The sequence below is a fragment of the Symphodus melops genome (assembly GCF_947650265.1).
Source record: "Symphodus melops genome assembly, chromosome: 1".
In the NCBI taxonomy this organism is placed as follows: domain Eukaryota; kingdom Metazoa; phylum Chordata; class Actinopteri; order Labriformes; family Labridae; genus Symphodus; species Symphodus melops.
Window position 1 is genome coordinate 19,167,550 of NC_136691.1, and position 24,004 is coordinate 19,191,553.

A 24,004-nucleotide genomic window follows, 5' to 3' on the forward strand; every position below is an offset into this window, starting at 1 on the left:
ATAGTTGAAAGTTAAAGAGGTTTGTTTATTTGTACCCATACTCCACATGTGTTGCCAGAGAGCCAGTTGCGAGAAAAGAAGAAACCTGAAAGCGGTTTGCCAGATGAGACGTACTCCATCAGTCAGGAACACATGGAGACTCTCAGTCAGATCTGCAGGACACACCTCAGGTATACCTCAACACATACATGCCACTTCCTCCCATTACCTGTATTACATCCTTAATTAATAATCTTAAGTAATGACTCATAATGGCAGAGTGCCTGAGTACAGTTGCAGGAGAAGCTACAGACAAGCCGAAGATAAAACTATGGTCTAAAACACCTAAGCAATAAAACACCTAAGCAATAAATAAGAAGTGAATCTTCCTCAGGCTGCATATCAGAATTGAGATCGCTCCATCGAACGGCTGCACTTGGTCAGAACACTGAAGGAGGAGCGGGGGAGGAGATGGTGCCCTGAGGGAGTTTTGTTTTGTGTTGAAGACTGGTGCTAAAGTGCAACATCTGCTGCATCAAAGGCGCTTATCATACCTTTAAGTGTCCACTCTGTTTTAGTGCAATCAACATCAGAGTCCCAGTCCAAGCTGACACATTGATAATGCATGAAGACACACTAAGAATAAAAAGAAAACACACACAGGACTTGGTTGGAAAAATCAATATCCTAACAGGGAAGCAAAGATTTCCGCAGGATTGTGATTTCCACCAGAGACAGACAAATACTGCAGGTCTGCTTGCCAGACACTGTTGCGCTCCACCCCATCATGTGACTCTTGGTATGTTATTTCAGCCCATATGATTTAGGCAAACGGAGGCCAAATCTGGCTGGAAAGGCCTGAAGGATATTTTAGCATTCTTATATGTTTATTTAAATCATGCCTACTCTTTTTTTATTTTTCAATATATCTCTTTTGTGAGTCATTGACTGTCTTTATCTCTCTCTCTCTCTCTCTCTCTCTCTCTCTCTCTCTGTCTCTCTCTCTCTCTCTCTCTCTCTCTGCCTTGAATCTCCTTTGCCTCTGTGTTTCAGACCCTCCATCAGTGTGGAACAGGTAAGCCATGTAAACATCCTCTTTATATATTTATCTCTGCTCATTTTAAACCAACAAAAACAGAACTGTTCTGTGCTCTATGTTTACTTAAACAGAACGAAGAAAAGATAACCTGGACGGACATTTTGAGCAAAAATGAGACGCTACCATCCTGCCATGAAAAAGGTAAAAGTGCACTTCTACCTTTAAACACAGTAGGCCAACATACACCTAAATGAGTAGAGAGATACTAACTTCATGCTTATATGAACAAGATGAAAATTTTCACACATTGATTCCTAGCAAGTAACATTTTAACACGCTTATGTACATTTACTTTAGCATGTTAGCATGCTAATATATGCTAAATATCACTCACTTAGACTGTAACAACGGGAAGGTTGTTGCCGTAAACCCAGGGGAAAGAAATCAAATTCTGAATGAATTGAAGTTATTTGATCTTTTAGAAATAGAGCGTTACTTTCTAATCGCAGTGATGATGATGTGGAAAAAAAGCTGATCAGTGGTGGTCTTGACTGGTCTGGAATTAAAATCCAAAGTCTGTTCAAGACAAGACTGAGTAAAAATACTTTCTATTCCAAGACGAGACCTCCAAAAAGTGGTCTTGAGACCAGGACAGATTTCGAGTGCTACAACACTAATATGTGGATTTCCTCTGAGTGACTAAAGACTAAAGCCCCCAAAGTAGCGTCCTGCACAGGGCCGCCAAAAAGAAGCAGCCCTGCTTGTCATCAGAGTATGTCAGGTTTATTCTCCGACATATAAAAATACCTTTTTTGACAAAACTTTTTAGGCATTTCAAATCTGTTGTTTGGTATTAAAGGGGTTTATTGCACAATAGAGAAATAAAAATGATTCAGTCTCAAAATGAAGGAATGACTGCCATGTCCATCGTAAAGCTCCTGTTACTATCGAGTTATAAAACATACTGGAAGGAACACTGATACCACCATATGAACTAACAACCAAAAGAGACCATCAGGAAGAAGAGTCATTAATTCTATAGAGTTAGATGTTGTCTCGGTAGTGACTGCCTCTGGGTTCATGTCAGAAGAGATGAACAGCATCCTGCAGAAACAGCCTTTGGTTACATTTTTATCTGAAAAGGTTCACAGCGAGCGATGTCTGACTGACTGACAGAGAGAAGCAGGGGGAAATGTTTCATCAGAAAAAACACCTACGAGTCTGGAACATGAGGTGCAAAGAGATAAGACCTACGCTTTGTCCGCTCTGATACATACGTACACACACACATTGAGTTGCGTACATGAATATTTCTTAAAATTTTCATCACTTTAAACTATTTGGACCTCTTTCTGTTTGCAGTACTATGGAACAAAAATGACCTTTAGCTTTTTTTTTAACCATTTTAACTCACCTGTAGTCGATGAAAAACACAAGACGAACAAATAGAGAGAATAGAGTAAACTTTGCACCACCTCCTTTAATCCTCTTTGAAACCTCCCCTAACCTCCTAATCCACTCATGGAGTCATGTTGCTCCGCAGGGCCACTTTATCATTACGCCACGAGTTCAAACACAGCAAGGGTGGAACAAAAATCAATAACCAATAACCAATGTCATTTGTCGTCCCACGGGCCAGTCAACAAGCTGGAAACAACACAGCAGGATGAGGAACAAGATCACAGCACAAAGAGCTCGGATTCAGAAGGTCCCTCGCCACAGACGGGCCTTCAGGAGGGACGCCAGGAGGAGGATGGAGGAGAAGACGACGAAGGCCACAGAGTAGACGAGGAGGAGGAGGAGACGTGCGACGAGACGCCAGAAGACGAGGAGGTGAAGGTGGAGTGGCCGACAGGTGTCCCCCAGGCTTCAGACAAGGACCTGGCCAAGCTGTCCGATACAGAGGGGGTAGGAATGCATATTGTGTCTGCTCGTACATCTAACCAATATTACTAGAGAAGGTGAATTATTGTTTTAAACCTTTCCAGCAGTGTAAGAATGTCACTGAACCTGATTTAGTTTGAGATGAATTGATAAAAGTGCCCTGCAGGAAGAATGAAATATATTTCCTGCGCTGTATATCCTGTATCATCTCCTGCATGCATTCATCCATCCTTCTCTTCCTCCCCCTTCCTGATCTCCTCTTTTTATGCAGCCTATAATTCTGTCTTTAAGCCTGAATACATGCTGGGCTGCATTGTGTTTCTCTATTCAGCTCTTTGTCTTTGCTGAGACACTCCCTTAAAGTGATCTCTCTGGTCTCTTAGTGAGATCATCTCCAACTTCTCTCATGTCCCCAAACCTCCGCCCATGTCACTGGTGTGGCCTGACACTTGGCATGTTTAGCCTGCCAAATGGACTAGATATCCGATCCCAGGCCGAGCCAAGACATTGTGACCCGACTCAGACACTGATCAGGGCCTGGTACATCCTGGAGGTGCATATGTAATAAGAGCTATTCCAAACAAGCAGAGCAGGCTGAAGGCCTCATATCGATGGATCATGATAGTTATGTAATCCAGCAGAGGTTTGCTGTAGTGGCAACGCCTTTATTTTGCAATACATGAGGGAGGGGGTTAAAAAACATAACCTTTGTTACTAAACCTTAAAATTAGATTAAAATAAATAAATAAATATCCAATACAGCAATACATTTGCAGAATAGCAGAAAGAAAACCATCCTTCTTTTAATGACAAGGCTCTTTGTAATTTAAAGGGGACATGTTATACCCTTTTCTCACCTTTTCAAACAGTCCCTTGTTCTCTAAATGAAACATCTGTGCTGAACTTTGGTCCAAAGAACTTTGGTGGGGGCGGCAGTAGCTCAGTCTGTAGGGACTTGGGTTGGGAACCGGAGGGTCGCCGGTTCAAGTCCCGGCACGGACCAAGTCCGGAAACTGGTCTGGTAGCTGGAGAGGTGCCAGTCCACTTCCTGAGCACTGCCGAGGTGCCCCTGAGCAAGGCACCGAACCCCAACAACTGCTCTGGGGCGCTCTCTGTGGGCAGCCCCCTCACTCTGAGACCTCTCCATTAATGCAGAGTGAAAAACCGAATTTCCCCTCGAGGGATTAATAAAGTATATGAAAAAAAAAAAAAAGAAAAAAAAGAAAAATATAACATGAATCAAGCAGCAGAGGAGGTTTGAGACCCTGTAGAAACCAGCTCTCTCTGAACGCTCCGTTTCGGCGTGCGTCTCTTTCATCACTCCTCTGGAGAGAGAATAACAATGCAGGGTAAAAGTGTCAAAGTTTTGCTCTCGGCTGGAGGAGGAGTCCATGGGAGGAGATATCAGGGGAGGGGAGGGAGTTTTCTTACTAGAATCCAACTTGTGATGTCACATCTCTGCGTTGTGAGACTCATGCAGACCACAAACAAAGAACTGGATGGATTTAATTCACATTTTGTGGGTCAACAGAAACTCAGGTTACCCAAATAAATGTTTACAACATCTTTAAAAGTGGATTTTTCATAATATGTCCCCTTTAAAGGAATAACTTATTGAGAATTGTTATGGACTTGAGTGTCCAGGTTTTGATCAGGGTTTTTTTGGTTCACGATACGATTCTGTCACGATTTATTTCACAAAATGAGACTGAAGACAAATGATGAGTGAAACAGATTCCTTTATGGGCTGCTAACCTGCTGATGGTCAATGTGGTTTTAATGGGGGGTTTTTCTCAACAAGGGGAGGTGATTGGAGCTTCTCATTGTGCTGTGGATGAAACGCTGCATCATGGTGGTTGTGCTGTTTGTGTGGTTCCCTGTCTTCTAATATCTGCACACAGTTTTTATCTCATCTGTTACCTTTTCGCCTCCTTTTATTTTCTGTCTCGGGGAAGCCAAACTGCGTCCAGCCCTCTGACTCAATTTCATAATCTTGCTCTACAGCTGCTGACGCTCACTGTATTAGTACTGATGTGAATCTTGGCAACTTTGAATAAATGTATCATGATTTTACAAATTAATCTTTACATTCTTACAATAAAGAAAACAAAACAACCCCCCCCCGGGCTGAAACACTCGCAGGAGGTGACGCTAGCTTCTTCACACCAGGCTTGACAGCTGTCCGGCCCCCACAGTGTCTGTACAAATGTAGTTGACAACCCAGATTATTTTCGGATAATATACCGTATGCTGGCGTGTAGTGGTACTGATGCATGTTTATCAACTAAGAACATGTATCAGAAGCAATAGATGTGGTCTATTACATCAGCTGATATGGATTTATTGCAGTTCTCCCTAATGAGTGCATATCCAGTATGGACAGGCTCGAGGTGTTAGTCTTCTATTACAGATCCTGTATCTTGAGATCTCCCAGCCAGCTGTTCGCTTTAGCAAACAGAGACGAGCTGTCAGAAACATGTGAAGCCACAATACCTCTCCCTCCATGAATGCTCACTGCTTCTTCACTCCTCTATTGGCCAAAACAGAGACACGAGTGCAGTGAAGACCCAAGACACTTCTCTAGAGTAGCTATACTGTCTCATTTCAGAAAGCAAGGAATACATTATTGAAGCAAAATCAAGCATTTCAAACAATTCAAACAAGTGACCATTCGTGGCGTTGAATATTGTTTATATATAAAGCACCGAATAATGACAGAATATATGTCAGGACACTTTACAAAAAGAGTAGATCTAGACTGAACTCAATGTGGGAAATTGTAAAACTATAATTAATATGACAATTAAGATAAATCTGATACCAAGGTTTTTGCCGTTGCTTTTTGGTGCAGGTATCTACAATGGAGACATTTTAAGTCCTGTTGACAGAGTTCATCAAACAGGTGACTTAAGTGGACTAGATTCCAGCATTATATGACACAACAGATAAACATCAGCTACTGACATGCGTCCATGCTACATGACCGTAAAACTTCTATTACTTTCCCGGGCTTTTATTTACATCAGTCTATGAAATGACTCTGCCTTTGTTTTGGACCGGCGTCAATAAGAGACCGAGCTTAATTTCATTTCAAAACAAAACTGGAGCACAGCAAAGACAAGAAAAATGACACGATTTACATCAGTTTAGATTTGAGCATCAGATGATGAAAGTGAAAACATTCAAATAATCTTTGTTACAGAGAAGACTGACATTGTTCAGCTTTGCTATTGACCCACTGAGCTCAGTAAATAATTGACCTATAAACTGCAGCAGCAGATGAGGCTGACAGATTGAACATTGTCTTCACTTCAGTAGTCTGCTCTGTGCTGCGGGTTGTGGTTTCTGCTCTGTGGCTTCTTTAGAGATTATAATCAGGTCAAAGGTTCTCGTTGTGGTGGGAGGCATTGAAGTTCTGCTTGGTATTAATGTCTTTGCTGACCTCTGTTGACTGTACAGGGTAACTGTTGTTTAAACCAAAAATAAAGAATATTATCTGCTTTTCTGTCTCTGTACATGTGCCTCTGCAGCTCTGTTTGTTTGCCTGAGTGAAGCTCAGTTTCTACTTGTCATCTGTTGACGTGAAGTAGATTCAATTAGAGTTGCAGAAAGAGCCTGTTTTAGCCTGTCAGGATGCTCAGATGCCTTGTTGTAACGCTGCTATCGGCTGATACTGGCCCTGTTGAGAGACATCTGCAAATGAAATGTGAACAGATGTCAGTAGTCGCTGTGTTTCTGTTGTGTCGTGCCAATTTAATGCTGTTGGACCATCTAGTGACCTAACGACTGGTTCAGAGAAGAGGTTTTTGTATTGGGCAGACGAGGTCACCTGTTGGAACAAAGTCTGACTTTTTTTAATGTTCAAAGATAATACAAAAATGGCATTGTGGGAGTCTTAAATCAAAAGAATTTATGAAACAGACATTGGTAATCTTTATTTTAGACATCAGTATTGGCACTAGGCTAAACGGTGGTGACATGTTCAGCACTTTAGCCTCACAGCGAAAAGGTTCTTGGTCCAAATCCCTGTTGGACAGGAGCCTTTCAGTGTGCAGTTTGCAGTATGCTTGGGCTCTCTCTGAGCACTCCAAGTTCATCCCACAGTCCAAAGACTTTCTCATCAGGTTCATTGATGACTCTAAGTTGTCCATATTTCTGAATGTGAGTGAGGCTCGTTGTCAGCGCTGGGATTGTTTGGCATCGAGTTATTAAGTGATGCAGTGTGTTTAAGACAGGCTTTAGGTCATGTTGATATTAGAATACAGGGCTAAACACAGACTGGTTCTGGAGCTCATCCATTGGTTACCTCAAACAATTGCTCTGTGCTTACACTGAAGGTCATGATGGTGTTTATTTAAAGAGAGCACAGACAGAGACTGCTGATGATTGTAATGTGGAGTATTTAAGGTTACAAAACACCAAACAGACAAACATCAACTTGTGATTTCTGATTAAAAAAACAAAAACACAATGTTTATACTTTTTTGTTTTATTACTTTAGGCAAGAACAATGTCATCTGCATGACTACATGTCACCCCCCTCTCTCTCCTCCCAACATCATCCGATTCTCTTTGACTGTCCTATCCAATAAAAGCTAAAAGGCCCCCAAAAGACAATATCTTTTAAAGAGAGGATCATACATATAGCCTGTTCGAGCCCTTTCAGTAATTACTTTGATAAGTTCACTACTTTATGTACCAATGGCAGCGATGTGTTTTGTGTACATCCTGACCAAGTTCTGGGTTAAGTGATTCTAAAAACAGGATTTTAACGAGAACAAGTGGAAATCTTTAGCTCCTATTTCTCTTGTTTCTGTGTTTCTCCCTCAGAGTTCAGCTCCAGATTGTCTGGTGTCCATTCTGAAGAGGAGGAGAGCATCTCTGGATGGACTTCCTCCCCCCAGTGACGTTGCCACTAAACAGAACTCCAAACGTAAAGTTCGCTTCAGTGAGCCCGAGGACGGCATTGAGCAAGGTACAGAGTACAAAGTTAAATATCATGTTCACATTTCTGCCAAAATGGATTAATAGGCAATAAAAATGGCTATTGCACAGACACACACACACACACACACACACACACACACACACAGACACACACACACATATATATATATATATATATATATATATATATATATATACTTATACAACAGACAATTGTCACAACATTTTGACTCTGAAAGACAGCACGTAACATTTGTCCATTTCTTGTTCACAGATGAGGTAGGTGGAGATTCCTGCCTGATCCTGCTACTTCTGTGTCTGGTTACCGTGGTGATCAGTATAGGTGGGACAGCCCTGTACTGCACCCTGGTGGACACTTACTCCAACATCTGCACCGACTTTGCTCAAAATGTGGACTTCTACCTCTTGAACATACGGAAGTTCTTTGAAGGTCTTGGACACTGGCTTCCTCTCCGGACTTAGAACTCTTGATCTGCTCCCCCACACTCCTGTGATGGGATTTTTTTCAGTGTAGAATAGAGAGCAAGGGTGAGGGGGTCTGTGAGCACGACAGAAACGCCAGTTGACTTTGACTTCACTGTGAACGCAAACATACGTACAGGCATTTATTTGGTGCTGCCAACCAGAGTGTTCAAAGCGATGATTTGATCAACAACGACTTGTTGGGTCTTTTGGCTTATAAAGCATAACGCTTTTGAGCTATGAGTTTCAGATGTATGTATGTATAACTTATGAATGCTCAAAGCAACACCAAATAGTAAAAACTGTAAGATTTTAAAAGCCTGCATGTTGTAAGAGTTTGAAGACCCTCTTGTTTACTACTGTCTGTGTCGATTTCCCATCTGAAGCTGCAGCTTGCAGACACCACACATGAGGGCTAACGTCACGTGTGTTTAAACGGGCGTACGAGTTGATCTGTGTTCCAGTGATTCACCCACATTTGTAGCAACCTTAGCTGTATATAGGTTTGTATTTCCTTCCAGACGGCTTCTTGTTTTTGTCGTTTTTATATTTACGGAGATCAGCGGTCATTGAACGCACCGTATGTGTGGGTGTTGTTTTAAGTCCATGTCGCCATGAACTTTTTCTCCATTGACCCGTTTCTGTTCAATAACTGAACTACAGGGCTGCACATTTTCATCAGAGACGTCACACAGCATGACTCTACAGATATATATTTTGAAAATCACTGCTCACAGATGAGCCTTTATGATCCTCTTGTTTACCTCGAGATAAGTAGTTGCTCTTGACATTCCTCTGACCTTCTAAATATGAGCGACTCGAGATGAGATGAACTGTATGTGATATTATTATCAAAGAGCTTAATTAGAAACAAACAGCATCATAAAACAGCCGTCATTGATGCTGCTGTATACATAGATGCGAGGACAGTGTGGCTGTTTGTATTGAAATATAAGTGAACCACTGGGGAGCGCAAAATATTTCAGAGTTGTGATCGAACAGCATCCAAAGTACTTCAGGACTGCCCATCAAAACGTCCACTTTTTTGGATTGCTGCAGACGCTGTTGGACTGTAGCAGCCTGGCCTCTAATCAGCTTGCTGACATGTGTTACCTGTGAGTGGCCCTTCAGTCCAAGTTTGCCTGAAGCAGCTGAAAAAAGAAAGACCATAATGTCTGCAGCAGTTAAAAAAAAGTGGAAGTTTAAGCTTTTGGTGCGCTGTCCTGAAACATTTTCAACACATTTTTTTTGGTTGAGGATTCAGCACCCACATAAGTTGGTGAGGGTGAGTGTGTTTCATTTGTTCTGATTTACTCTATGAGCAACAGTATACCACACTGTACTTCAGCTCCACACACTCAGGCACTTACCTTGTGTTTTAATTCTGGGTGCTCAGCGCTGTTATGTTCACTCGTTTGTCGAAATCCTTTTTTTCCTGTCTACATCTGGATTATGAGCAGATGTAAATTTTCCATTGACATGCAAACGCCTACATCCTGATGTTTAGACCCAATGCAGAGAGAAGTTACATATGGATTATTTATGACAGCAGGTGAAGAATATCAAAACAAATACAAATGAAGATCAACTATTTAAATGCTATAAACTGAAATTAGTTTCTATCTTTTTTTGATAATCCCAAGGATTTACTGATCAACAAACCCCTGTTTCCACCGAGTGGTCCATTTCAGTTCAGTTGGGTACAGTTCTCATGTGCTTACATTTCCACTGTTAAAAGTTTTATAACTTGTCTGTACCGTCCACTTTTTTTGCTATCCTTCTGTTGGACAACTAAGCGTACTGAGCCGACCTTAAGTGGTGACTGCTATGATGTCACGCTGTTTCGTAGCTGATGCGGCCATCCCTAATCTCTCCTCCATCAACAAGTAAGGGTACGGTTTTACTTTGGAAATGTAATCAAGCTCAGATTTTACCGTTCCAAACTGTACTGAACCAAAGCGGACTGCTTGGTGGAAACAAAGGTTCAGGTAACATGCAAAGTTATGACACGTCTTTTATCTCCATTGGGGCAGAGAGACATTAAATATTTTGTGTTCAGAGGTTATGCTGTGTTTGTATGATTGTGTCCATTGATACAGCGTTAGGGAACAACAGTTGTGTTTGTGTTTTGAAAATTGATGATTGTTGCTCCTGTCTTTTCACCGTGGATATTACATCATGCAGTCCACCTTTTTATGTTTCAATATTTATGTTCAGCTGTGTCCACAAGAGAATACCAAACCATAAAAGAAAACCTGCTGTTGTGTCTGTTTTTTCGGTAATCTGTTGCTTTTGGGATAAACTGAAACTTTCGCCTCTTGATAATATCAGTAATTGTCACATGCATGCTTTTAAAATGCTGTTTATTTAAACTGGTCATAAATTATCAGAGTGTAATAGCTAAACTTCAAACTAGATGTCATCATCCTGCAAAACTCCATCTTCAATTAAATATGAGGCCCAAAATTATTCTTTTTAGTTTAGCATGGTCTGACCCACTCGTTTTAATCTTATATAATATTTCACTTTTACAGAACATACATTGAGGTTGATATTTGGCCTATATTTTTTGGTTGCCCTTCCTTTAATTCTTATGTGTATAAAGTCCACAGGTGGTAAGCTGCCAACATAGAGATAGATTTGATTTTTGAATGACACTCTAGGCGGAATTGGGATTTTATGAAAAAGTCAGAGGGGCACTGGTGGCCTAGTGGTTAGTTTGCTTGCCCCATGTACAGAGGCTACAGTCCACAAAGCGGGAAGCTGAATCAAACCTGAGGCTTCTTTGCTGCATGTCATTCCCCACTCTCTCTCACTCCCTGACTTCTGACTGTCCACTCTCCTGTTGCCTGTGTCTGATGGAGGTAGGAACTGCATTTTGTCACAGGGCAGATCAGAGGTTTGACATTTTGGGAAGGAGCCAAATGTTTGCCTTTTTTGTAGGAGAGTACCATGTTTTTTTGGATAGAGCAAGAGCTCTGTTTGCTTTGGACAGAGGCCTTGGACTCATGGAGGGGCACGGTTAGTGATCTAAAGAAGGTGACGGGCACATAATTGGACGAGGTTGGTGCTTTTTCACTGGCTTACTGCTAGAGATTTGTGAAAGGGAGGAGATTTTCATAAAAGTTCTGAAGGGGCGTGGCGATGGGTTTGTGTTATGAAAGGGTTCTGATAAAAGGCTTGGAGAGTCCTGAGAGGCGGTTTGTTGTTCATTAAAAGGAGTGATTTCAGTAAAGGGACTTTAAATTCAATTTAAAAAATGGTTGGCACACTTTAAGTGACATTTTAAGTTCAATTTTGCACAACATTGTGGGTGATAGAATACAATTCATTTCCTGGATGCATCCGATCCATACTGCATAAAACAGGGAAGTTAGTATCCATGCTGAAATGTTCAGTATACTAAGGGTGGCTATTCAGAAAGGTCAAGGGTTCACACTTTGTGAAAAAGTGGTGGCCAGTGTTTTGTAAAGTGGACATACAAATGAGATTACTAAAACGGCGTGATCACAAATATGTTCTATCAAAAAGGGGTGTGGCTTGAAAGTTGTAAATGAGAAGGAAGGTAATGAATGAGTTCCTATTTTTTTTCCTATATATTAACCATTAAATTAAGTCACAGATTGGGGCTTGTTTTGTTTTAATAGAGGGTGCAGCATTTGTATCAAAGAGGTGGTAGCTGTTGATTTGTTAAAGGGACTGGTATGGGATTATCAAGGGGCGTGGTAAATTTAAAAAATATTGTGAGGGGGCGGGGCCACAGTGAGGGTTGTGGAATGTAGAGGAAAGAGGAATGATTTACACTTAAAGAGCATATTGCAGGTTAAAGACAAAATTTAACTAATCATAGAAAAATACGTTAACAATGCTGTTTTTAAAGAAATTCAGAAATTAATAACCCACAGGGTCTCCTGGAGACGTTTTAGTACGTTTTCGCACATCTTTGCGTTTTACTTCCGCATTCGGCTGTGACGTAACGCAAGGGAGTCCCGCTGAATCCCCGTCTGTTTAACATAGAAAAGCATGGATCCGAGTGTCACTCCCGTCAATAAATAGGAAGAAAATATGTATTCCTTTACATATAATGGTCCACTGGCTTATTATTCTGAACCTGTTAGATGTGCTAGAGAGCAGAAACAGGCAGGATTAGAGGAATAACGGCCTCAGGAGAGAAGTGAAGTTGTGATGTGTGTAGAAACCTGGAGCAGGCGTCCTGCTGAGTGACAGGTGTCAGCTCGCCATATATGGGCGAGTGCTGTGTACACATCAGCTTATGTAAAGTTTGTAATCACATTCAATCAATTAAAAAACAATTTGTAGGATGTGCAAGTGCCGATCATTCACCTTTACATTGTATGGGAGTTGCTCGTAAAAACGCCAAATCTGTACAACGTATTACGGTGCCGCGCTGTGCGCGCGCGCGCGAGAGAGAGAGACATAGAACCCGATTTCCCGGCCTGTGCAAATGCAGCACTATGTCTTTATTGTTTACTCCTGATGCAGCCCAGTGCTCACGTTGTTATAGAAAATACAGTGTATGTTGCAGGATTCTCCTGACGTGAGTTCACAGCGCACGTCCACTGAACGTAATCCACACAAGCATGCACAACAGCGCACACACTCCACAGTTTAATGCGTGCACATATATTAGGCAACTACAAAAAGTTTAAAGTTTTAATGGGATAAAGGACCGACAGACGTAAAGCTTGTGTTTCTGTTTGTTTCCAAACCGCGCGTTCCTTCTTTCCCCACTGCGCGCACACGCACACACACACACACACACACACACGCACGCACGCGCACGCACGCACGCACGCACGCGCACGCACGCACGCACACACACGCACGCACGCACGCACGCACGCACACACACACACGCACACGCTCTGTTGCAGCAGAGTTGGATTTATAATAAATCGTATGACTACATATATTAATACAGACTGTCCGGTGTCTATTACGCGCAAACTAGAGAATATAACAGAGGATTCCAGCAGATCAAATCATTAAAAGCTTGTCTGCGTATATAATATTTTATGTTGAACACCCAGAGATTTTAATTAATAAGGAAACGCTTTTGTGTCTGATGCCGACATATTCAACGTGTCTGTTCGATCGTTTCTGAGGTTGTGGGAATAATTCACCAAAAAACACCATGAATAATCAAGCCACTTACACTATGCACCCGAATGTGCGCCGCGCAAATTACAAACTATTGCAGGGAGGCCTCCTGTCTATTCTCACTCACTACCACGTATCATTACACCTCTTTAATCATGTCATGTTTTAGCCTGTTTTTTGTGCTTTTATTCTTTTGTGCTGCCTTCTAAATGTTTGTTTATAAAGTGTTTCATGCTCTCGGTGCAAGACAAGTTCCCCCAGGGGCAATAAAGGCTTCATTCATTCATTCATACATGCATGCATAAAGCCGATCAAAGCAGAGTCAGAGAACGGGACTCCCTCATGTTACGTCATATGACGCGTTGATGAAAAAAAAAGCGCGTTCTAAACGGCTACGCTAAAACAGCCACTTTCTCCTCTAAATTAGAGCACTTATGTGTTGTAGAACATATTAAAAAAATAACCTACTTATTTTACAGCCATTAACAGACTATATAAAATATTAATTAAAAAAATTTTTTAACCTGCAATATGCTCTTTAAATGGTGAATTGTGACAGCAGCATAATTGTTGTGTTTTTGATCTGTTGAAGGGGCGTGGTCTTTGTTAATGAATGTGAAGGGAGCATAATCCCTACCCTATACCAGCCCTGTTTTATGGGAGCTAAATACAGTGTTAATAGTCTACCAGCTGGCCAAATGTTTCAAGATTGGCACAGTAAACGCACTCAAGGCTGCACTCTACAAAGAAAATTAATTGATCAGCCTGTTTCTTTGTTCCTGTTTTTTATTGACTTTTTTTTTTTTCTAAATTTCAACAAATTTGGGATCTCCTCCTGCCCTCCCAATGTTTGCATAAATATATGAAAGTGTTTATGTTCACAAGGGGAACTGAACTACTGTCTTAGTGGACGAAAAGTGAAAAGGGTTGCTAACCTCTTCTAAAATGGGATTCATTGTGACATCATGAAATTGATTCTACGTGAGCTACTTTATACCAGTAGATGGCAGTGCATAATCACCACAGACCAGACCAAGCAACCACATTAGCTTCAGGGCTCATCCTCATTCTGCAGCAGTCAGACTACATACACATTTAAGCAAACTGTGTGACATGCATGTATATCTCATTACTCATAGGCCTATTTTAAGTTCAGATATTTCAGGCTGATTGTAGGCTATGGTTCCTCCTATATGCTGATGAGTGCACTGTCCTTGTATGTGTTTGCTGATATTTCACTAAACTGTCGGGCATCACGGTCGAAAAATCCAACACCTACTTTTAACTAATACATAAAACATAAAGATAACACATGACGGCTGCACTGCGGTGAGGTCATAGGCCTGTGTGCCCAGCCCAGCCAATCAGCAGACAGATCCCCGGAACTCACGTTACCAGGCGGGACCTTGAAGTGAAACGTAAACATTATGGCGACTGTAACCTCTAGCAGACCATACCATGTTATCATTTTTGGAGCCTCGGGGTTCAGCGGGCAGTTTGTCGTGGAGGAAGTGGCCCGCTACGCCGCAGAGAAGTCCGGAGGTGGAAGTCTGAATTGGGCTGTGGCCGGGAGAAGCAGACAGCGCCTGGAGGACGTGTTGAAGCAAGCTGCAGGGAGGCTGTGTATGTGCTGCAGACTAACAGGGAGATAACCGAGACAGCTTGTTAATACTGACAGCCTAACGATTACATGTCAATGCGGCGGGATACTTTAAACACTTGAGCGGCACCAGAAACACTCTAACGTGGTGTTGTTTTGAAGTGTTTGTGGTTTTACAGATAACCTAAGTTTTAAAAAAAGAAGTACAATTAGACCCACGTTTATCTGACAAACCCATTAAAAAGAAAAAAAACATCATCATGAAGCTTTGTTGCATAAAGGCTGGTTTGAAGTTTGCAAGGACACCTTGAACATTAACCCTGACACACAGCTTGTATATGCAGACACCAGTTAAACATGTTAAACCTGTATTTTATTCTCTTCTGATATTTTCTGTCAGTTTGTTATGAATGGATGAATAAATCCTTTATTGCCTTAGCTTTGGTTAATTTGCTCTAGCGCCAAGAGCATTTAAAAAACAATAGAAGTGACAAAAGACATAAGTTTTTAATTTTTATCTTTTATATTGTTTGTTTTTAACCCTGCTTGTAAGGTGTCCTTGGGTTTTTTGAAAGGCACCCATAAATACAATGTATTATTATTATTATTATTATTACTGTTATTATTACACCAGGCTCATTTACCCCTTCCTCTATAGCTTGATATTTGAATGCGTTTACATTCTCCTCCAGACTTAAAGATGTAGGTTGTGTAAATAAAAGCAACATTAGTTGTACATATGTTACTAATTTGACTCCCCTTAAATACGTTACTGGCCTATACATTGTACAATATATGTTTGTTCCTGATATGAACATGAATCAGTTGGTTATATGTGTTATTAGAATGAAAATGTCTTTGTCTCTCTTTTGTCAGCCATGCCTGAGCTGAGGACAGACATTGAAGTCATTGTTGCTGATGTGTCTATTGAGGAGTCCCTGGCACTCATGTGCCAACAAGGCCTGGTGATTCTGAACTGTGTGGGACCTGTAAGTATGCTGCTCAGACCTTTTCAGGGAGAGAAAAAAGACAACAATGATCTTGATGAGGGTTTTTTAACAGCCACATAAACGTTTGACCTTTTTTATTCAAAAAACAATGAACCGTTTTCACCAGGCCCGACATCACGGCACAGTATTTGTGAAGTGGATCACTTATTCCATGATCTCCTAACCAGTGTAAAGAGTGAACAGAACGAGAACAAACTAATCCCCTCCCCCACCCTCAACCCTCCCAAGGTGTGCCATCTGACATTTCATGTGCAACGTTTAATTGATGATTTTAGCTCTGTGTAAAGGAGATCATTAAGTGCAAAGCATTTCAAATATCTCAAGTTTCCATCACATCAGTGACTTACAGTTTAATAATAGGATCTTCTTTCTTCCTCTTAAATAAGACAGTGAGTGTCTTAGCAGTGGGAAGTCCATAAGATAGAAGATATTGTTGAGCGATTTGAAAACTTTCAGCCCTCCTGACACTCTGATGATGATAATAGCGGATCAGGTTTAATCTCAAACCCTCAGGAAGAAAAAGAAATACTCTACCTGTGTTGTGTTAAACGATCCTCTCTGTGGCGTCTTTGTCTTTTTTAGTACAGATTTTATGGCGAACCGGTGGTCAAAGCTTGCATAGCAAATGGAGCTCACTACATTGACATCTGTGGGGAGCCCCAGGTAGGAGAAATAAGATGATGTTGTTGTATTTTTGAATCACTGAAAGATGACGCCTTGTCGCTGTGCCTCATGGTGTGAGTGTTAACACAGTCTCATGATTTCTTTCCTCTCCAGTTCCTCGAGCGGATGCAGCTGGAGTACCACACAAAGGCCTTGGACAAAGGAGTTTATGTTATTGGCAGCTGTGGCTTTGACTCCATACCAGCAGACCTGGGGGTTGTGTATACACAGAGGCAGTTTAAAGGTCGAAAACAGAAACGACATTTGGGTTACAGGAGATAAATTCAGCCTAAACTCCGAATCAGTAGAATCGATTGTAAATAATACTGACACTTCAAAGAATGAATGCTTGTTAGCGGATTAAATACGGAGGAGTGTTGATTGAAAAATCTGTTCAATTATTTGATTTCTAATTCTTAAATATCTCAAATCTTCTCTGATTACAGGAACACTGACGGCTGTGGAGAGCTTTCTGAAAATCAGCAGTGGGCCCGAGGTAGCTTGGACAATTACAGCTTCTGCACTGCACTGTGGGAAATGTAGTCCTACACTTCCTGCGCCCTGTCTTCTCATTTATAAACTTGAGCTGTTACTTTGAAGGCACGGTGAAAGACGTGACCTTTACTACAGGTATAGGAGAGAAATATATCAATTAAACAAGCAAATCAAAAAGAGTGGAGCAGAATGAAGTGATTTATAGAAAATGTGCATCAACCTCTTGGCTTCTTCTGTCCAAACACAACACACATCCTGTTATTTTAAGTAAGCCATCCAGTGGTGACTTTGTTTAGAAAAAGAAAAGACACATTTATTCAGTGGGAAACTAAAGGACTCTGTGATAATAGTTGTTTCCTGAACTGTGACAGAATTAAGAGTTTGTCTTAATCCTTGCAGGGGTCGTCAGGCCATGATGCCACTTGGCAGTCTGCCGTGTACGGCTTTGCAGACAGCAAATCCCTGAGACAGCTAAGAAAAAAGTTTGGCCACAAGCCGCTGCCTGTGGTGGGTGCCAAAGTCAAACAGAGGTAAGGCCATAACTGACCAATTACTGTCTGGCTAACACACTTGACTTTGAGTTATACCATTTTTGATAGAGTAATTCCTGAAGAGAGGGGATCAGTGTGTCTCTTCAGTGAACAACAGGAGGACTTTCTAACTGAAACCTTTGTGTCTGTTACCCTTGAGCTGGATTTGGATAGATTGATTGCAAAGTAGCAGCATGAGCTTGTACTTGCTACAACGAGCCAATGGGCTTGGATCAGTGACATCCCCGCAGTGTGATATCACACTTCAGTGTTCAACGAGGTGCATGCAGCAGCAGCTACTGCTAACATGAGGACGTAGGAGAAGCTGTGTATCAGCGGACTTTGACTTTTTGCACATAGATGTGTCTAAACATGCACAAGATGGCTGGAAAACACCATAAAGAGCATCTAAAAGCAGGACAAGCAGAATATGGGACCTTTAAAGTTACGGGATAGAAACACTGCACTGGTAAAGGTACAAAGTTGTGTTTGTCAAGATTACTGAAGTGTGCAGATTTTACTCTCTGGCTCACAGACTTACATTCGATGAATTGATTTTTGTTGATTTTATTGGTATGTTTGTCTTTGTGTGTGTGTGTGTGTGTGTGCGTGTGCGTGTGTGTGTGTGTGTGTGTCCAGGGGTTTTCTCTTTTTCAGCAAGGAGATTGAGCAGTACACCATCCCATTTATGGGTTCTGACCGCTCTGTCGTCAAGAGAAGCCAGCTTTTTCTGTGTGATGAGGAACAACAGTCTCCAGTAAGATTTTATCAACGTGTTTGCCGTCGTAACTTTTTCTCACAAGAATTTGCTTCCTCTTATAACAGTTTGAAAGCTTTTCGTCTTTATTAATGTGAAGCGAACAACATGTGGAGCATTACTGAAACACCACCTGTGTTTATCAGTAAACAGGTTGAAAGTCAGGGATGTCCTGGAGCTCTGATGCACAGTTTGACAGTGTTCCCTTGGTTGTCATGGTTATGGCTGCTCCAGCTGTATTTGCTCTGAGCATGTTCTGTGTGAACTGTGGATTATGGTAACAAAATGTGTGCAGACTTCACCTTTCTATTGCCAATGACACTCTTCTTCACAGCCCGCACCCTCTGGAGCACCCTCCCCTCAGGCATCTTTGGACTCATTCAAAAAAAAAAAACCCTCTCAAACACCATCTGTCCTCCGCAGCCGACAACCGCAGCCGACGCTGTATAACTGAAATCTATCTTTACATTACACAGAAGCTTTAACATCCAAATGTCAAGTTGTGTCCCTACTTCATCTAGTCTATTAAGTCCCCTCAGGTCAGCGCCCTCTTCAGCCTGAACAAGAGATGTCTGCGCGTTACATCTGCTTTGATTTTCACAAAGATAGGAGCCTCCTTTGTTCTCTTAACAGCTTGTTCTGTTTTCTAAGCCTGAGGCATCACCGAGCTCAACGTGGCTCCATGATGCACTGTGGCTAAGATCCTATCTCATTGTTTGGGCCTTTAAGAAAAACAAGCTGCCAAATAAATGGATGTAAAGTCCCATGAAATCGATAATTTGGCATGCCATGTTCGAGGCAGTAAATAACTGGGCATGCTTAGAAACGTTTTGCTCTGCCTGACTATGCACCAGGATTAAAAAAAAACCCACACCTAATACTCCTGTGCCGTCTGTGTCTCTAAGAAACTGCGTTTAAAATGCTGCATTGAATGACACATACTCTTTCTCATTTTGACTGATTATTTGCATCCCTGCTTTAAAAACCTTATTTCCCCTGCCGTACCTGCAACTAGGTCAGCGTTTCCTGCAGCTGCTGCTGTTTTGATCCCAGCTAGAAACACAGCCTTAATGAAACCACCTCATTACGGTGTTTAGACCACCATCTACCTGCAAAGTGGAAATATGATGAGTCATCTGTAGTGATTCATCACTTTCCTCCTTGCGGCTCATTACTCCCTTTGACATATCCTATCATCTCATCTCACCCCGCTCTTTTGCCTCCCTCTCACTTTCCCTCGTTTTATCCCTGTTGCCTTTCTTCCTAGCTTCATCTGATGCTGCATTTCTTCCAGCCCTTGTGCTTTCCTCTTGTCTTTAACATCCATGTCTACCTCCACCTAACCCCATCTCCTCTCCTTAATTCTCCTTATCCATGCCTTTCCTCATATCACTTTCATCTCATATTCCTTCTTTCATGTCCTTCCAGTTCCTCCTTCAGCATCTCTTCATCTCCCCCCCCCTCGCTTGCACCTGTTATCTGCATCCCCGTGTTCTTTCCTTCTCTGTCACCGTTAATTTTCTTTTTTGATCGTACACAGTCTGCCTTTCTTACGTTCTGCCTACAGGTCCAGTACAGTCCCTACGTGGGGATCGGCGGCCTCTTCTCTGTCGTGAAGCTCCTCTGTGGCGGCGTGCTTTTCTGGTTTCTGGTGAAGTTCAGCTTGGGCAGGAAACTCCTCACCACGGTAGCTTCCTTCTCTTATCACCCAACCTCTTGAAGTTAACCTTTAACTTGTTGTTTGCTGGCCAGAGTAGTCCATCTGAGTCCCTTGGAAGCAGAGCTGATTTATATGCAGCAGAGGCTTTTAGATGACTTTCCAGAACCGTTTAAATGTGCATGAATTTCACAGTCAGATGTGGCGGGCCGCTGAAAGGCTTACCCAAAGCTACTCATGTTAAATGCAGCAGAAGAGTGGAGCAACAACTGTGATATTACATGATGCTGATGAACTGAGAAGTGTTACAATTAAACAAAGATGAAACCGTGTCAGTGCTTAATGTATCATCAGTCTACTTCAAGAAATAGACATCTGGAGAGAACGTGGAGTCAGCAGCAGCACTTTTACGTTTTAATATTTAACGTGACGTTAGCCCAGTTGTGACACTTCCATCTTTAACAGATTTATTTGTTATTTTTTTATCTTCCCAAAGTTTCCATCATTGTTCTCCTTCGGCTTATTCTCCAAGTCTGGTCCAACCATGAAGCAGGTAAAACAATCAGTGTATGAGTTTGATAAACACATTTATAATATTTACACGCAGTTACATCGCATCGTTTTACATTGTTTCATAAAAGGCCCTAAAAATATGTTTCCTCAATCAATTTACTAAATTTGGTGAATAAACACATTGGACTCGTCTGTTCCCTTCAGAACATTTTTTTTTATGTGACTTGTTTTATTGTGAATAAATAATGTAACAAAGTCAAACATAATATTTTGGACCAAGCTTTAAGACTTTAATGTAATAATGTAAACAATGTATTTATTTTACTCCGAGCTTTTCTTAGTTTTACAAAAGGTGTCTGATTTCTGACATCAGCTTCTTCTTTTTTTTTCTAACGCGTCTTTAATACACAGTTATTTTTCTTTGCACTTAAACATGTAACATAATTACAACTTGATACTACCAGGGGTTTGTCCAGGTGGGGGGCCAAAATCCAAATCTTTGATTGTCTATTTGCTTTTTGCGGGACTTCTGGCTATTTTCAACAGGCTAATGGTCGTACTTTTCATTGTGAATAAATATTTAGCTCTTTCCATAAAAATGTCTTTAAAAAAAATAAACGTGTCCTCTCTTAGAGATAGCCAACTTTTTTGCATGCAGTTTTCTAAGTTTTCAAAATCACAACTTTGCACGTCTTAGTTTTTGAGTCTCTAAGGAATTAAGCTAAAAGGATGTATATGCCAAATTGTGTTTCTTACAAATCATTAGTAGTGCTAGAAAGGGTTAAAAAAAACAATGGTGTGTGTGTGTGTCTGGACACACCCCTGGATACCACACATCATGGATTTGACCCTTCTCTTTCATTGTTAGAGCTTCTAACAAACATGACAACTTTAGTGTGCTGGGTCTGTGTAGGACCTACATGAGCTTGTTTAATTAGTTTGTACGGTTCAGTTTGTAAATATATGCTGTGTAATATTGTAATAATGTGTTTTCTCTTCATCCTTCATTCTCCTCTCTCATAGATAGAAGACACCTGTCTCAGCATGACTTTTTATGGGGAAGGCTACTCGGAGGGTTCAGATCCCACACAGGGTCGACCAAATGCTAAGATCTGCACTCAGGTCATCGGGGCAGGTAAAACTGCTACCATGTGTAGCTCAGGGGATTAAGAAGTGGGTATACCCTATGTACTGTAGGCTGTACAATGAGCGTGTATACCCTCCTCACTTACCTGGGTGTACTCTGCACTAAACAAGATGGGTACCTCTAGATGTTGTTAATTCAATTCAAAGAACTTTGTTTGTCCCTGTGGGGCCATACAAAGGCACAGAGAAGCACCAACCATGCAGCTTCATGCAGCTGTTTCGTGTGTTGCTTTACAGATGGATATCTCATAACAGCTTCTGCTATGGTACAAGCTGCTGTAACCCTGCTGAATGAGCTGCACTCTCTCCCCAGAAGGTTGGTTCAGTCTGTGGATGTTTTGCTTGTGCTCATTTTAGTTCATCCACCTCTTCAATACACGTTTTTCTTTTTTTTTTCTTTTTTCATTCCTCTAAATCCACCTATACTGTCATACTCAAAGAGCCCTCTCCTTCTCTGTTTTGTTGTCAACAGGGGAGGCGTCTACACCCCGGGAGCTGCCTTCTTTAAAACCAGTCTCATCGAGCGCCTCAGTAACCACAACCTTAAGTTCTCAGTCAAAAACTAGCACAGAAGGATTTAACAGTAACCACTGTAAAGTTAAAACACTAATATCAACTAAAGATGGTCATGATCCGGTGAAACAAATAGAATATAATAGAATGCACTTATTGTCAACAACAACATTATTTGGCTTCCTCTCAAAGTGCACTTAGCTAAAAAGAGGAATCATCTTTATAAAAAAAAATCATCTTTATGATATCTCAAATTGATGCAGCAGCTTTACATCTTGTAAAACATCTATCTGATTGAGACACTTAGCAAGCAAACTTATACGTTAACATGGAATCAAACAGGAGCGCCTTGTGGTTGGTCCAAGCAGCCTGTTTGAGCAAACACTTTCTGAAAAGTGGAGCAGGCAAAAGATGGAGAGGATGGACTTTTCCCATAATTGTGGGGTTTGTGGACATAATAGGGACACATTATTATGGGAATAACATGATCAAGTGTATTTTAAATAATGTGTCTGTGTTTTTATCTGTACACAAAACTGAAATACCTTTCTTACAGGTAAATGCCCTCAGATAGTTACTGTTACAGAGAAACTTTCTAAATAAAAGGATTTTATGTCAAAGTGGAAATCTGGTAATATAATACATAGTGTAGTAAAAGAAGAGCCTTTATAGTAAATGTTTATATGAGCATGATGAAAGAAATTTAGACATGATCAGGAACACGCAATATTTGTTTGCACTATTTACAGCACAACTAAATAACGCACGCCTTTGGGAAATGACCTCGGAAAAATTAAAAGATGCATTTTTGATTTAAATCAAACTCTACAATTAATTTAGAAGCCCCTTTTTTTCCAAAGCAATAAACATCTGCGAGCCAGTAAGACTCAAGCAAGGAAGTTTGAGGTCCGATGGAACAGAGGTACTGACAGGAAGTGCAGAGAGGCAGAGCACTTTTTCAAGTCAATGTATCGTCATCAACGACGACATCGACAGCTGTTCTTGAGAGTTTGAATCAGCTTCAAAACCATCCAGATAATGTTCATCCTTCATAGGACCCAAATGACTCAGAAGACTGATAGCAGAGTTTTTATGTACTGACAGAATGAGTAATGTATTTGGTTGTGGTCAGTCTTTCGTTGTCAATAATAATATAAAATAAAACCTTTTTTAATGACGTTTGGCTGCATTAGTTATTTACTAAGTTCCTGTTTGAACGCCCCTTAGATCGACTCTTTAGAGAAATCAAACGAGGACTTCTTCTGTGATTTAAATAACTGGTCAAGCAATCACAAAAGACGACAGTTTGTCAAAAAGCTGTTTGAATATTTACCTTACAGATACCTTCGTAAAGACTGTCTGCTTGTAATCTTAATATTTACAGTCTGTGGTTCTAATCCATTGTTTTTGTTTTAGCTCAACGCAACAGATCTACATGAAATAAACCACATGCAAAATACTGTGCTCAACTCTTTTCTGCCACCAGGTGTCAGTGTTTCCACTGCTGCTCGTTGCTGACAAATGTGTGCAGGCGTGACAGTAGAGGTCATTTGGTGCCTTTCAGGGTGCAGACAGACACGTTGCACAGCCTTAAAAAAAAAAAAATGCGGGTGCACCTCTTTAGCCTGTACTAAAAAAGGGACTCCATCACAGAGCATTTGATATAA

At 41.1% G+C, this 24,004-nt stretch overlaps 1 protein-coding gene across 1 annotated transcript in view; it reads left to right on the forward strand.

Moving 5' to 3' along the window:
- LOC306830186 (saccharopine dehydrogenase-like oxidoreductase) overlaps window positions 1-23,514 on the forward strand; it is a 38,256-nt gene extending 14,742 nt beyond the window's left edge. The window contains exons 6-21 of the mRNA XM_079353484.1: window positions 59-170; window positions 1,033-1,054; window positions 1,150-1,219; window positions 2,658-2,926; window positions 7,733-7,877; window positions 15,930-16,042; window positions 16,646-16,726; window positions 16,841-16,970; window positions 17,173-17,222; window positions 17,621-17,751; window positions 18,391-18,508; window positions 20,076-20,195; window positions 20,662-20,718; window positions 21,702-21,813; window positions 22,062-22,140; window positions 22,297-23,514. Coding sequence (XP_079209610.1) covers window positions 59-170; window positions 1,033-1,054; window positions 1,150-1,219; window positions 2,658-2,926; window positions 7,733-7,877; window positions 15,930-16,042; window positions 16,646-16,726; window positions 16,841-16,970; window positions 17,173-17,222; window positions 17,621-17,751; window positions 18,391-18,508; window positions 20,076-20,195; window positions 20,662-20,718; window positions 21,702-21,813; window positions 22,062-22,140; window positions 22,297-22,390 — 1,703 coding nt within the window. The 3' untranslated portion in view covers window positions 22,391-23,514. The remainder of the gene's footprint in view (window positions 1-58; window positions 171-1,032; window positions 1,055-1,149; window positions 1,220-2,657; window positions 2,927-7,732; window positions 7,878-15,929; window positions 16,043-16,645; window positions 16,727-16,840; window positions 16,971-17,172; window positions 17,223-17,620; window positions 17,752-18,390; window positions 18,509-20,075; window positions 20,196-20,661; window positions 20,719-21,701; window positions 21,814-22,061; window positions 22,141-22,296) is intronic.
- Window positions 23,515-24,004: the final 490 nt, after the last annotated feature.